We start from the raw sequence: 14,234 nt of genomic DNA on the forward strand, positions 1-14,234 counted from the left end.
CGATTCATGTTGCCACGCCCACTCTAACGCCCACAAACCGCCCAAAACTGACACGCCCACACTTTTGAAAAATGTTTTGAAATTTTTTCATTTTTGTATTAGTCTTGTAATTTTCTATCGATTTGCCAAAAAACTTTCTGCCACGCCCACTATAACGCCTACAAACCGCCAAAAACTGTGTTTAAGACTCTCCTTCTCCCTTCCACTAACTGAGTAACGGGTATCAGATAGTCGGGGAACTCGACTATAGCGTTCTTTCTTGTTTTCATTCGAATCTGCGCGAAAGCACGCCACTAATTGTTTTGCCTTGTCAGCATCAGCCGAAAAGTATGGCACATTGAACGGCAAACATTCCCGCGCACACAAAATATCCGAGAATTTTTCGCTTAAACGAGCCGTTGCAATTTTTTTGCCGTCCATCCCCGTCCATCTAACAGCATTTCGGCAATATTAATTATATATTTATTTATTTCACAAAATACAACGCATATGTTTGGGGCGACTTTAAAAAGCGGCTTAAAGGCGATTGCGCTCTGGGTTGGAATGCCAATATGCGACTTCCCCTGGGGCCTTATTAATTCATCAGTTGCTCCTAGATTGGCTCGTCCGCATGTGAGGATTGGGGGTATTGGACCCCTAACTCCGCATAACCCGCATGGCGAGCCAATGTCAAATGGCTGGAAAAACCTTTCGATGTGGCTGGGTCGCCGACATTTTCAGCGCCGCGTGTCGACCAAAAACTTCGGCCATCGAAATCGAATTTGACACAAATTAATTGCTATTTGATTTGACAAGTGCGAACGCGGGCAGGGGGTCATTGTGCGGACACAAAGAGCAACAACAGCGGGGGTTATGTTTAAGTGTTATCATCTAGAAATTGCTTTATTTGTGAAATGTTAGAAGAGACATCTAATGAATACTGAATGAACTCCTTGGCTTTGTGCGGGGAGCCTAGCTCGTTGTGGCTTCTCTTAAACTGTTAAACTCTTAAGCTTTGCGAGGGCGATGAGGAATCTCCATCCACCCACCGTTGGCCCACTAGACCTTGGGCGCAGCTGGCGGGGATTGGGCGAGTGGCGTTTGTGTTGCCGCCTTTGGATGGACGTGGGGCTCGACGGGCGCAGCAGTGCTGCTAACTACGCCTTCGGTTTCGCTTAGGTGGGTAAAGTGCGGCCAGCTGGAGATCTCGGCAAACAGGCGGCCTCCAGGACACTCGGTATCCCGCACCTGTCGGTGGCCCAGCAGCTTGTAGGCGGGGTCAATGTAGCCCTTGAACACCCCGAAGGAGATCAGGTTCCTGGCCGCATCCAGCATCTGCTTGGGCGGCAGTTCAGCTGAAAGGAAAATAGGAATGGAAAAGTAATTAGTACAGAGTAAGGGGAAAAGGACAAACAAGGTTCATTATCCTAATAAGAGCAAATCAAACGGAGCTGTATTCTTAAAGTTTTCAAAGCATTCACTTCTTAAAAGAGACTATCTTTTTAAAGTTAAGAGCTAGTGTAACTTACTTCTCCAATCTCCGATCAGCACGATGCCCACGCTCTTGTCATTGTACTTCGGCGCATGAGCTCCGACGACATTGAATCCCCTGCCGGTGTAGATCATGCCATCGCCGCCGATGCCAAAGCTATATCCGATATCGTTCCATCCGCGCTCCAGCTGGTGGAAGTCCTGCATGTCCCGCATGCTCTTCATGCACTCCGGAGTGGAGTAGCACACGCCTGGCATGTACGAGTGGTGGATGATGACGTAGGGCGCGGGTCCCTGAAAGTGGTCCACGGACTTGGGCAGCCGGGCACCCCAGTCGGATCTGGACAGCAGTCGGGCGGTGGCCACACCATCGCCCAGATTTGCCTGCTGCATGTGCTGACTATAGCCTGCAAATGAAGATACAGTCAGCTGGGATTAGTGGGGTTGTCAGTACGTGGCACAAAAACTATATTTTCGCTGGCAAAAACACACACTGTCAGTCAATTCACTGTAATTTTGAGGAGCGGTTGGGTACATCCCACATGGAAAATTTGGCTTTTAAATTGTGTTTTGCGTGCGAGCTGTTTGTTTACATTTATTTTCGTGCATTCCTTAGCGCGGCGCAAACAAGTTCAATTTGAACTTTTGCCATGGTTTATATCTTGCCCCGAAAACTCTGCCCCTTCCAAGACACTCGGCATTTGTCGACCCTAATTGCAAAAGGGGGGCGTGTGTACTGGGGAGGGGCGGGGAGCCGTGTGGTCTGCGGCTCTGCTACCGTACATCGCTCACATTCCATTGATAAATGATAGTCGCTCTCGGGTGCGGATGCGGACTCGGATGCGGATTCGGATTCGGATTCCCCGCGAGGCGCTGCTGTCTGCGGATTTCGGCGGCGGTAGCTGCGGTGGCTGCGGCTCCGACGACCCACGATTTTCAACTGACGTGTTGACGCGGCTCCACAGCTCCACGACTCCCCAACGCCGCTGAAAATCCCCGTTACGGGCTGAACAAAAACAAGTCGCCGATCGGCTCCGATTGCCAATAGCGATCGTCATCAGCTGCCGCTGAGCGCGAATCAAATATGCTAAACTGCTGTTGTGATAGGTGATTTTTATTTGATTTCGCATTTATACATATGTATATTTGGTTGACATTCCCAGGTAAAAGCTGGGCATATCGGTTTCGGGGGGAAAAAGCTAATAGAAATGGATATCCAACTAAAAAGTGGTATTTTACCTATTCAAAAATAAATATGGGCGCTCAACTTCTGTCTAAAAAACGTGGATTTTATTTTAAAATTGTGGTAAATATTTTCCAACGCTTTGGTAGCAAAAGTAAATATTTACACTGGCAAACGCAAAAACTGCGCGCTTTGTTTGTATACAAAAACGCTGAGATGCAGATAAATGTGTCTATTTGTGTCTATCAGTAGGGCATTCTCGATTCATGTTGGCCGAGACCACATCACCGTGACTCAGCTGAAAGCGCTCAATGCGAAATGTTTAAAAGCCAAATGGCAGAGGAAGTGGCCGAGTCGCCGAATCGCAACAGGTGCTACAAGTCTATGGGTATCATCTATCAATGGCGTGAGCTTTTGGCCGTTGACACTGCGGGTTGGAGAAAAGGTTGGATACCCAGTTCCGTTTGGCCCTGATTCCCCCCATCCCGCTCCCATCTGTCGTGAGTCATAAATGCAAATTCAGACTCCAATCCGAAAACTATTTCATTCAGCTCTTACTGCATGCATGCTGCCTCAGCTGGCAAACATGGGGATGCAAACGAGGAAGCAAAGTTCGAGGACTGCCATGTTTGCCGGCGTCTGCCAAAACTTCTCCGGCCACGCCCACAGCGGCCGTACGCCCCCAGCATTTATATGCATACGGAAAACTTGGGCGGCGAAAGTGGGAGTGAGTGAGAGTGAGTGGGGCGCTGGAAACGGCGGAAAAGCGAAAGCGACGGAAACAGGAGGCGCAGCACTTGACTAAGTTAATAGCGGCAGTTTCTAATTAAAATTTACGGGCAGCGAAAGTTGCGTGGGCGCACAGTTGTCGTCAACATAATAGCATCCGGCTGAATTACACTAATGGCTGTGTGACGAAAGGACCTACCATAAGTCTTTCAAGTTTAATTTTGTTGCTATGACTGCATCAACCGTTTATATGTGGGTTATTTCATAGACTTAATCACAATAAACAAATTGTATTGGATACTATCAGTTTGGTATTTTGAAGACATTAAATGGGTTAATCAAATTAGCAAAGTGCTAATAAATGTTTGGCTATTACACTCAAAATAAACATAAACATGTGTGCTGTGCTAACATCCAAAAATAGCCGAGTTTGCGCAGGTGCCGAAGTAAATATTTGTTAAAACAGTTAGTCTTTTTCGTAAAAAAGAGTTTATGCTTTGAAAACTCTCAATTAAAATTTACATTTTTATAGCAGCGATTGTAAGGATATCGAGTGCTGTTCTTAGTGCGAGTTTGAGTGTCGCGCCGCGCCCGCAGTTTGGCACCTATCCGAGGTCCTGGAACCAGGATGCTGAGTCCTGGCTCCTGGGTCCTGGACTTCGTTGGCGGCACGTGCTTGAATAATAAACAGAGCAGGAGCACTGAAACGCGGGATGTGAGGGGACTTTCAAATCGTCGACTGCTTAATTTATGCTGCTTAGTTTTTAGTGTGTGTGTGTAACATGTTAATTACATTTATATTTACAGCCGAGCACGAAGAGCTCGAAATCAGCCCGCTCCCCTAATTGTTGTCCTAATTACGCGGCCTAATAAAGTAAACACACTAAACCCGTTGGCCTAATCAATGTTGCAAACTTTGTGGCACCAATTTGGGCCACATTCACACCACCCCAACCCCCCGACACCCCACCACCCAAAATGCCAAAACTATCGCCTCAAAAACTAATTTCGCTGGCGGAGGCGCAAAGTTCTTTGATAATATTCGATTAATCCCGGCGTTGCGCTGCGCTGCTGATTAAATTTTCGCATAATTGAAGTATTTAAATTACCAGCGAATAATTAGAGTGGCAGGAATTACTCACACACACTCATACGCACACTCACTCACTGGCACTCACACTAGCATTCAAACTCACACTCACACTCATAGCGACTGGTGGAATGCAGTGGTCCCTTGGGTAATTGTTTGTTTTTAATCAGGCAAAGCACATAATAGAGACATTTCAATATTATTATGTTGACGATGCCGAAGAGGCCGTCAGTCTGCCATTAAACAAATATCCGTACATTGTACATTGTTTCGGGGAATGTGCGAAATTAAGTCACGCTCGATTACAACAAAATTGAAAAATCAAGAGGCAAAAAAGCGACCGATACTACCCGTACAGCGTGAAAACAAAAAGTACCCGGAGCAACAAACAGAAAAAATTGCACAATAAAACCAGAAAAGAGCGAAAAAGCATTAAAACCAGAAAAGAAAGCGCAGGTTCTGGCTCAACCGAATACTTAATTGCCCTTTCATTAATGTACCTAATATTTATTCTCTACCCTATCTGATGAACTGATATTGAATTTACTATTTTGAGGATTGCCATACACTTGGATAAACTTGATGAATATATTGATAATATAGTATTATATTATATTATTCTATTTCACAAAACTCCATAACCTTCGAGAAATTAGCACATTACGTGCTTACTTTTCGCTTTGGACATGAACTCAGGGAATATTTGGAATTTGTTTATTTAAATTTTTGTCATTGTTTCATATAATTTTGACTCTCGTTGATATGTGAGAGCATGAAAGCTCCCATTTTTTTTTTTTTTTTGAAACTATGACGTTAAGCCGACGATCTTGATAAGCGACTCTCGTTCTCGTTTAGGGTGCGTTAATAATTATGAATATTAAAATCAAAAAACCATTTCACTCGCTCGCTGGCTGTCAGGCCGTAAATGACAATTTTGTTAAATGTCAGTAATTAATTGAAACAAAAAATCACATATCTGACAGCGGGCGATGTGAGTGGAGTGTGCATACATTGTATATCGAACTCCTATCACAGCTCAGTTCGCTGCATATATTATCTCTGGGCTATCAGTGCTCAGCTGGCGCAGATTGCAGTTGCTTGGCGCTCAGGAATTCAAAAAAAAAAAAAACGAATCGATCGAATAGCCCCACATTCCGCATTCCGGCTGCTATCTGCACATTTAGTGTTCTCAGGACCTTGGCGATAAGGAAAAGACTCCCTAACACCCGGCACTCACCCATCATCGATAGCAGAATTAATCCCAGTGCTGTCATGTTGCTGCTTTTAGCTGTTGTGCTGCTGTTGCTGCTGCAAAATTGCTGTTGCGAAGTTGCTGTTGCAAAGTTGCTGTTGCGTTGCTGCTGCTGTTATTGCTGCTGCAATTCAGCTGCTTAGGAACTGTGACTTGGATTTAGGAACTTTTGTGTCGACTGCTAGTCGCTGTTGATCGATTGCTGCCTGTTACTCGTTTGCTTGTTGCTTGTTTGTTTTTTTCTTTGTTTGTTGGTTTGTTTGTTTGGTTGTTGGTTTGGTTTGTTTGCTGGCTGCTGGCTGGCTAACTGCTACCGTTCGCTTTGTGGCAAGAGTTGTGCGAAATTTCGACAGTGTGTGAAGGTCAGACTTTGGTGCGGTGCGGCAGCGCTCACATAGCCGCGTTATGCTTCGTATCAAGCGTATAAAGCGCGAATGTTGGCCAGCATAAGGGCGGGCCAGAGTTTATAGAAAAATTCACACACCGAATTCGCACCGCTGCTGCTGCCGTCGCCGTCGCTGCCGCTGCTGCTTCTGCCTCTGCTGCTGTCGGCGTCACTGCTTCCGTTGCTGTTGCTGTGGCCGCCGTCGCTGCCGTGGGAGCAATGCCAAACAAATGGCTAATCGCAGCGAACTTATGGCCCCAACGCTCTCGCCGCTCGCTCTTTCGATTTTGATTTCGCTCGGAGTGAGCTTTTTTTTAACCGCCTCTGCCTACCGCCGCTGCCTCTGTTACCGCCGCTGCCTCGGTCGACGTCGCAGCTGAGTTTGATAAAGCTGTTATCAGGCGCCGAGTTGCGCTAAGGTCACGCTGCCGCCTTTAGGGAAATTTAATACCGCGATCGATCTAGCGCTTCGTGTGCGGTGAATTACCCGTGCCACCGCGAATTCATTGGCCCCATTCAAGCGCATTTCAACTCCTCCGATCGCCGGTACTTTTTTTTTGCAATCCGAAGGGTTATTTTTCAAGCTCTGCGGCTGCGAGGGCTATCACACGTGTCACTATGAGTCGGCATTCCAAATTACTGATACGAGTGCAGAGAGAGAAAATATTTGCACTAGACAAGCAGTACAACAAGTATTTGTTTTATTCAGTCAAACGTTTTCAATTCAACTATGTGCATTTAACTCTGAAAAAAGTTACATTGATAAGCTTGCATTGAGTGATTACTGTTCATTATTCATGTGAGAACTTGTTTAAAAATCATTACTTTTCTTCGCGTGCACGAAATGACTACACTTTGGCCAAACACTTAGGTAACCAATTAGGGTTAATCACTAAAAACGTTGCATAGACTATAGGGCAAAACTCACGCCTCGCAATCACAACTTCCGACAAGCGTGAGTGATTAACAATTTCCACTGTTAGATGACCGTGATACGGATCGTTGATCATACGGATCAAAATGATACTCTAAGCCTCTGTACATTTGGATCAGAATGGCACTCCATACATCCATACATTTTCAAGCAGTTCAATATCGGTCATTCTCGAAGGTGGCCGCTGATAAGAACCCTCTATCGAGGGCATAAATCAGACATGGGGTACTTTTTTTGACCAACTCTGAAAACTGTAGTTGTAGAAATATTCACGAAGCTGAAAACTGATCTTAGCATTTGCCAATGGCAAAGGTTAGGTTATTTTCGAATCGCCCTGTGGCGATTTATTATTGTCACTGTTATTTGCCAAAAATGATTTTGCTATGAGTCATCATTTGTGGTTTTAACCATCTCTTTTAAAAATGTTAATATTTCGTAATTTGAGCACACATCTGGGGTTTTACTTCTTGCGCTTTGATAAATTAATGAACAATTTCCATAGCTGGAGGTGACAGTGTATTGTTAAATATTTTTTGCAGTCAGGAAATTTGGTTGATGCCATCTAAACACACGAAAGTCACGAAATAGAGTTCAAACAATGGCTGACAGCTCGCGGATGTGATATGTCTTCTTCAGGAATTCCTTATTTGATATTTAAATTGAATAAACTGTATATCATTACAGTATTACAGTATGAAATAGTTTTTGAATGTTTTTACATGTTAATAGTTCCAAGTGTCTTAATATATTTGTTCATACAGTCAGAATCCCTAAAAATGCCATTTTTGAATCGTTTTAGTGGTTTGGGCTTCCTATGATTTAAAAGTAAGTAGAGATAGGTTCTATCAAGGATTATTTTTAATGCTGATATTCTTCGGGTATGATTTCAGTTTTTTCGGTTTCAGAACTCAAAACCGTGACTTTTCAACTGGTTGCTGTGACAGCATCACAGCCCTAGTCGTTTTAATCGTGTTATTTGCTTTCTTTGACCACCGCCACCGGACATACTCTTTTTTTAATTTGTATTCGTGTGATTTACTTTTTTGTTGTATTTTCGAATCGGGGATGCCCCTTGGTGGTATCGCTTTAATTTTTTTTGGGGGAAGTCCGCTGCAAATGCGGTTGGTACTAAATTGCTTTAGTCGGAGTGTCGAGATCGGATGGATAGACAAATTAACAGCGTTTTATTTTCCGTCGTCGATTTATGGCGAACAAGCACATTCCATCTTCATCTTCCTCTCGATCTTAATCTGAATTAGTTTTTTATTTTTTTTTGTTTTTACGTTTTGTGATTTGAGAGCGTGCACACAGGTTTTTCAAGTCGAAAATTTCGGGGGATAACCGCCAGATGCGTTCTGGCGCCTCGTCCAAAGGAAGTCCAAATCACCGGGCTCATTTTCTCCACCTCTGCTGTCTTACTTATTTGCTGTTTATACTTGCGGCAAGGTAAACACGCAGACCACACCACCGCCCCACTCCCCATAAGCATTCGATATTTATTACACTTCAAAAAGGGGAAATTTCTGAAACGCTCTTTGAAATTGTTGGATAGTTTGAGCAGCCAAATAGTTGTGGCTCCACTTACCACAACTTGTGGCCAGCTGTTGCTGCTCCCAATGCTCCGAGTCCATGAGGATTGCCGGGGAAGTTAAGCTAGAAGTGGATACGGATCCAGACACCTTGTCGCCCATGTGGTGTGCTTTTGTCTTTGACGCTAACTGAAATGAAGTCCGAAGTTCCAGTGGACATGGCTCAACGGGTGCCTTTGATTAGGTCTTGTAATCTTGAGTTGCTCTTCCTTTTGCGAAAGGTCCACCACTTGGAACTTCGTAATCTCGCAGCCTAAATACGTACTTTTCGAATGTATAATATTTATTTTCATGTGCATCGGCGTCAATTTGATGAGTCCATTCAGTTGGATACAAGGCTAATAAAGATATTGTTACGACCCAGGTGTGCAAATCAGATAAACACACAGCGAAAAATGATTACTTTTGTATCTTTTCCTTCAGAGTGTATTTTTAAAATCATTAGTACGAGGTTTTTGTTTAGAAAATGTATTAAGACCTTCAAAAATCCCCCAAATAAATCGGGAATATAATTAAAGTGCAATAAAAATCAAATAAAATGAGGTAATTTATTGCTACCTGAAAACCCCCGGATAGAGCATTGCGCGTTCGACTTTCGGCAGCTGGATGTGCTGACCATCGTGCTCATAACTTACCATTCGACTGGCTGCCCGCTAATCGCACATCTTATCAGGGTATTAAGTGCCGCTCACTAACTACGCCTTGGCACGCTCTCCCACTGAAAAATGCCAAGGGGGGCAGAAATCACACGCAAAATCACAGGCCTTCTTTTATTTGATCCCCCCATCGCCCCACCCAATATTCACAAGGTGGGCTATGGGGTGTTCACCCAGGTAAACATTATCGAGCCAGAAGCCAGAAGCTTTACACTCTCGCACATTAGACAAATAAACGGGTGTCTCTGCGGTTGTGTGTATTACAATTAACAAAAGTAATTGCACTCGCTTGGGAATCCCCGGGGCCACAATGAAAACTCTTTGATGGGCTAGCCATGCAAGAGTCTATCTACACGGCGCGCAAAGTAAAACACTATAATTTCTATAATTTCCACTCGGATACTGGCCCTATCTGTTTTCAATATTTCATTTTCACTATCGCCATAATCGCAATCGTAATAAATGGCTCCCAGGCCCAATGAATATCAGGCAATAGTGAGAAGTAGTAATTTAATGATATGAATTCAAGGGCCTGGTTTTTCTGTTTTCTGTCCGCTGAAAGTCGGCTGCCATTCCAGATAACGTAGGGGGTTTTTTTACTTTAAAGTTCTCTAGCCGCGAAAACTGACCTTATTTAATTTTGATATCAGATTTGAAATTAATGGAGTGACTTTTGATCGTGATAGCATATAATACATTGCTTTTTTCTGAGTGCACACTCATTTCGATGTGTATATGTATGGCAACACCCCCAATTGAAATCTTCGGCTGTGCGAACAATTCATCAGATGTCGCCATATCATTGCCTGTGGAAGACACCAGGGAGAGGGAAGTGTGGCGCAGGATACTGCTGCTGGTATCCTTGTAGCGGCACGCACATGCCATATATTAGGACGCATAAAATGACAAACGACTCGCGAGGCGCGTAAATTGAAAACTCGCTGAGCCTGTGCGAGATTGCCTGTGGAAAGGATCCGGGGTGAATGTGGGGAATTGGGGGGTTTGGGGGTTCGGAGTGGCGGGGAATTTGGATTTCGGCGACTTTTTGGCTGTTTGTTATTGCTGCCTGAGCTGTCTCACTCGCTAGCTGGCTGTCGGCCAAAACTTTGCCAAAGTATTCAAATTAAAATTTCAATTAAGGAAGTGAATTTGTGTGTGCCGAAAGTGTATTAAGTCTATACAGCGGTGGCATCTTGGCATTTCACTGCTTCTGTATTCTGTATTCCACGTGTGCCTCTCCTGCCACGCCCCCTTCAACCGCCCACATCTACACATCTACAGCCGCCCAGAAGGCTGATAACCGAACTGAACTGAGTTCAACCACACTGAACAGATCTCCCATCCAGCTGAAGCTGAAGCTGTGGCTGTGGCTGTAGCTGTACCGCCTACAAACAGCGTCGTCGCCTGTTGTTTGATTTATTGCCAAAGTTTGTCGTCTGTCATATGACATAGAGTACTTTGTTGGAATATTTTACATTTTACGCGCCCCCAGCTTTCCCAGCTACCCTTCTCCCCCCAGCGGCACCACGCACCTTGTCTGCTGACATTTTCGATTGAATTCGAAATGAGAACGAAAGAGGCTTTGATCGGGCCTCTGTGGGCATTATTAATAATGCAATCAATTTGTAAACAATTTGGCATATATCAATGCGCTTCGTGCTGGCCATAAATCTTTGGGAAATTAGCTCAGTCACTCTGCCCCTGCTGCCGCAAACTTTTGCACTTAAAAATATTGCAAGCTAGTGTTTCGCGTGAATAAAGTTTTGTGGCTTTGGTGGTTCAGACATTTTCCAAGTGGCCATAAATAAAAAGGGCTGTTTAGCTTAAGCGTACATGGCATCATCAATTTAGACACTATACATTTTTAACCGAAAGATAGTATTTTATAGACGCACCTTTTGAGCGTTTGTGCCACAAGTTTAGGTACTTGCATATGACTGTTGCAAATGTAACAAGTATATTTGGGACTCTTTGAAACTAAGTTTTGTAATTCCAAGTTGAATACAGTTTGGGCAAGGAGTGAACGAGTTTTAAATTGTTATTTCTTCACTATATTTCGAGCCACAACAACCACATATTTCGCTGGGATTTCCCCAAGTACATTTTGCGAGTGTGGTCATTTGCAATCCCTCCCCTCTGACAGATTGCTGGGCCGCCCTCTTGATGGATTGGCGGCTGGTTCTGGCCTGGAAATATTCCGGGAGCAGGGTCATGGCAGCAGGCCCAGCTAGCCGGGAGTGTGGACAGGGGGCGGTGCCAACTGATTTTGCCATATTTCTGCGTTTTGGCTGCTCCACTGGCTCCTGCTGCTCTTCTGATGCTGCCTTCTGCTGCTGCTGTTGCTGCTGCTTTGGCAGTTAGTGACAGCTGCGGTGATGGCTGCAGTTTGGGGGCAAAAAAAAAAAAATGAACAGAAATGGAGAGCCGGGAAAACCATAACGCTTGTCCATTTGGCAGCCATGCATTTCCCAGCAACGGGATGAAATTGGGGTGGCAGGCCTTTGACCGAACGAAGAATGGTATTTCTCTGGCGCTGTTTGCCCGAATATCTGATATCCAATGGTCGGAGTAGGCAGCTTACAAAAAATAAAAGTCAACAAGAGAGAGAAAATGGCACTTGTACAGTAAACTTCCAGCCTTCAGATCCCAGTATCTGCGGCGTGGTGGCAATACATATATCTTCTTTACAAAGGTGAGTTCAGAGTTGAACATCCTTCAGCTAATTGAATGAAGTTGCCCCATTAAGTGTGTGTCCAGCTGAGATTCTTCCCTTGCGGAAGGGCAATCGCAAATGGAGGTTCCCACTCTCGTTCCTTGCTCCCTGTTATCCTGTTCCCTGTTCCATTCTTATTGCCTGGCTCGCCTTGGCCCCAATTTAAAAGTTTATGAACTTGTCAGCCAACTGGCGCCTCCACTCACTTTGCGTTCTCTTTTTTGTGTTTCGGCAGGAGGAAGGAGAAGGACCAAGGGCCAAGGATGTCGGGGCGCCTCAACCAGCAGCACGCGGCGTATGCGCATCGCATGGAGCAGGAGAACAACCGGGTGCAGGCCACACAGGCGGTGAACAGCTACTACAGCCATTGGGGTAAGGTCACATCGCGCTTCGAGAACTGGACCAACAAGGAGTACTACGAGAAGGCGGACCAACAGCTCCAATCCCGTCGCGATCAGCAGGAGAAGCAGACGGCCCTTACTGAGCGTCAGTCTAGACTTCGCCAGCTTTTCGCCTCGGAGAGCGAGGAGTACAACAAGGAGTTGGAGCGACGTCGTCGTCCGCGGGAACCGGCTGGTGGAGACCTCCAGATGCTTGGTCGGGTTAACCAGTCGCTCAAGGAGCAGGAGCAACTACGTCGCAAACTCGAAATGGAGGCCAAGTTGTACGGCCGCTGGCGTCATGGCGTGGACGATGAAAAGCTGCTCTACCAGTCCAAGTCGGACAACGAAGTTCTGGCCAAGCTTAACTGGCTGGACCGGCAGATCGAGAGTCAGCAGCAGCGCGAGGAGCAGCAGGCTCTGGCCGCGGAGAGGCAACTGCTGTTGCAGCAGGAGATCAGTCGAACGGAACAGGCTCAAAAGGAGCGCCAGCAGATCCGGGAGCAGCAGTTGCGAGAGCTGCGCGCTCTGCAGGAATCGCACATGTCGGAGCTTCGTCTGCGACAGCAGGAGGCGGATAAGTTGAAGGAGGAGGAACACCACTTCCAGCTCTTTCTGGGGGAGCTGGACAAAGAGCGGGAACTGCTGGAGGAGAGCAGTGCTCTGGTGCTGAAACAAGTCGATTCCGGACACGCGTACAACCTCAAGAAGATCAAGGTGTTCATCCGGCAGCGTAGTGAGACCAGTCGCAAGCAGATCTCCCTGTGCATTAACATGTTGCAACGCATGTCCAAGTATGTGGTCAAGACGGAGGAGCTAAAGACCCTGCTGGAAAGGTACCGCTCTCAGTTGGAGAACGAGGAACTAGCCTGCGCCCAAATTGAGAGCATGTACGAGTCGGAGGCCAAGTACAACCTACAGCGCTGTGAAGAGAACTGGCGGGAACAGCACTTGCAGCGCTACGGCGAGCTGAGCAAGTTTATTGACCAGGAGAAGGATTGCCTGGGCGCCTTGCTCCAGGAGAATGTGAGCCAGCAGCAGACATTGGTGGAGCTGCGGAGCCAGCATCTGACTGGGATCGAGCAGGCCAACAAGCAGCTGGAGCAACTTAACCTGGAGCAGGCGGACCAGGTGGCAGGACCATCGTTAACCCATCTCAAGGAGGTGGAGTCTCAATCTTCAGTTTCCGTGGCTTCCGTGGAGGATAATCTGCTGCCCAAGGTGAGCGATTCCTTCTCCAACCTGAACCTGGACGTGTGGAAAGATCTGCCCCCAGCTCGCAGCGAAGTGGACATGCAGCGCCTGAACAAATCCCGCTCCCTCAGCGTGGTCACCTCGCAGACAGCCGCTCCTCCGAAGTTCGCACGCAAGCGTGTGGCCTGGACCTAATATTTCGTAGTTCCCGTTTAAATTTCAATGGTATTATTAGACATATTGCTAGTTTAGTCCCCGTTTAGCAATAGTTTAACTTCTTCCATCCACTTCATTTCAATACTCGTACACTCCAGTCCGATGAATACCACTCCACCCAAGCGAACACCACTCTGTGCACTTGTAGTTGATAAGGCTGATAGATAGGCGCTCCCCCGAGATGGGGCAATAAATCACTCAATTTGTGGACCGGCAGAAAGTAAGGCTTTAATTATTGGGAAGTGTAAAGCGGGACCAGAAAGGGCTTTTCAGCCAGCTTGTATCTACCACATATCTGATTTGGCACATGCTGTGTTAACTCAAATGACAAATTTATCTGGTAAGTACAAATATTGTCAATGGAAAGAAGTGGCAATAAGTCAAAATAACAAGCCGCTTAGTGCATTTCATCTAGGGAAGTACATGTGATGGGCGTGTGAAGT

At 45.9% G+C, this 14,234-nt stretch overlaps 2 protein-coding genes across 6 annotated transcripts in view; one reads left to right on the forward strand and one right to left on the reverse strand.

Moving 5' to 3' along the window:
* Positions 1 to 14,007, forward strand: part of LOC6536644 (trichoplein keratin filament-binding protein) — a 29,111-nt gene extending 15,104 nt beyond the window's left edge. Inside the window, exons 1-2 of one of the 2 annotated variants that reach the window (XM_002097180.4) lie at positions 11,843 to 11,980; positions 12,237 to 14,007. In XM_002097180.4, the coding sequence (XP_002097216.1) occupies positions 12,265 to 13,770 (1,506 nt within the window). In that variant the 5' untranslated portion in view covers positions 11,843 to 11,980; positions 12,237 to 12,264 and the 3' untranslated portion in view covers positions 13,771 to 14,007. Of the gene's footprint in view, positions 1 to 11,842; positions 11,981 to 12,236 lie in introns of those variants that run through there. The other variant, XM_015192377.3, reaches the window with a different exon arrangement.
* Positions 851 to 8,756, reverse strand: LOC6536643 (peptidoglycan-recognition protein LB). 4 transcript variants are annotated; one of them, XM_015192379.2, is made up of 3 exons: positions 8,629 to 8,756; positions 1,509 to 1,877; positions 851 to 1,334 (listed from the first exon to the last, which is right to left on the reverse strand). In XM_015192379.2, the coding sequence occupies exons 1-3, from the start codon at positions 8,732 to 8,734 to the stop codon at positions 1,039 to 1,041; spliced, it is 771 nt and encodes a 256-aa protein (XP_015047865.1). In that variant the 5' UTR covers positions 8,735 to 8,756; the 3' UTR covers positions 851 to 1,038. The 4 variants fall into 4 exon arrangements, with proteins under 4 accessions (XP_015047865.1, XP_002097215.1, XP_015047864.1 ...); XM_002097179.4 differs by lacking the exon at positions 8,629 to 8,756 and adding an exon at positions 5,710 to 6,388; XM_015192378.3 differs by lacking the exon at positions 8,629 to 8,756 and adding an exon at positions 2,263 to 2,406.
* Positions 14,008 to 14,234: the final 227 nt, after the last annotated feature.

The sequence above is a fragment of the Drosophila yakuba genome, chromosome 3R (genome assembly GCF_016746365.2).
Source record: "Drosophila yakuba strain Tai18E2 chromosome 3R, Prin_Dyak_Tai18E2_2.1, whole genome shotgun sequence".
Lineage (NCBI taxonomy): Eukaryota > Metazoa > Arthropoda > Insecta > Diptera > Drosophilidae > Drosophila > Drosophila yakuba.

Bases quoted from the DNA above. Each gene is read 5' to 3' on its own strand.
- LOC6536643 (XM_015192379.2), bottom strand. From the start codon at position 8,734: ATGGGCGACAAGGTGTCTGGATCCGTATCCACTTCTAGCTTAACTTCC. The intron at 1,878-8,628 runs GTAAGTGGAGCC...CTTCATTTGCAG, and splicing joins ACAGCTGGCCACAAGTTGTG to GCTATAGTCAGCACATGCAG. The intron at 1,335-1,508 runs GTAAGTTACACT...TTTTCCTTTCAG, and splicing joins GCTGATCGGAGATTGGAGAA to CTGAACTGCCGCCCAAGCAG.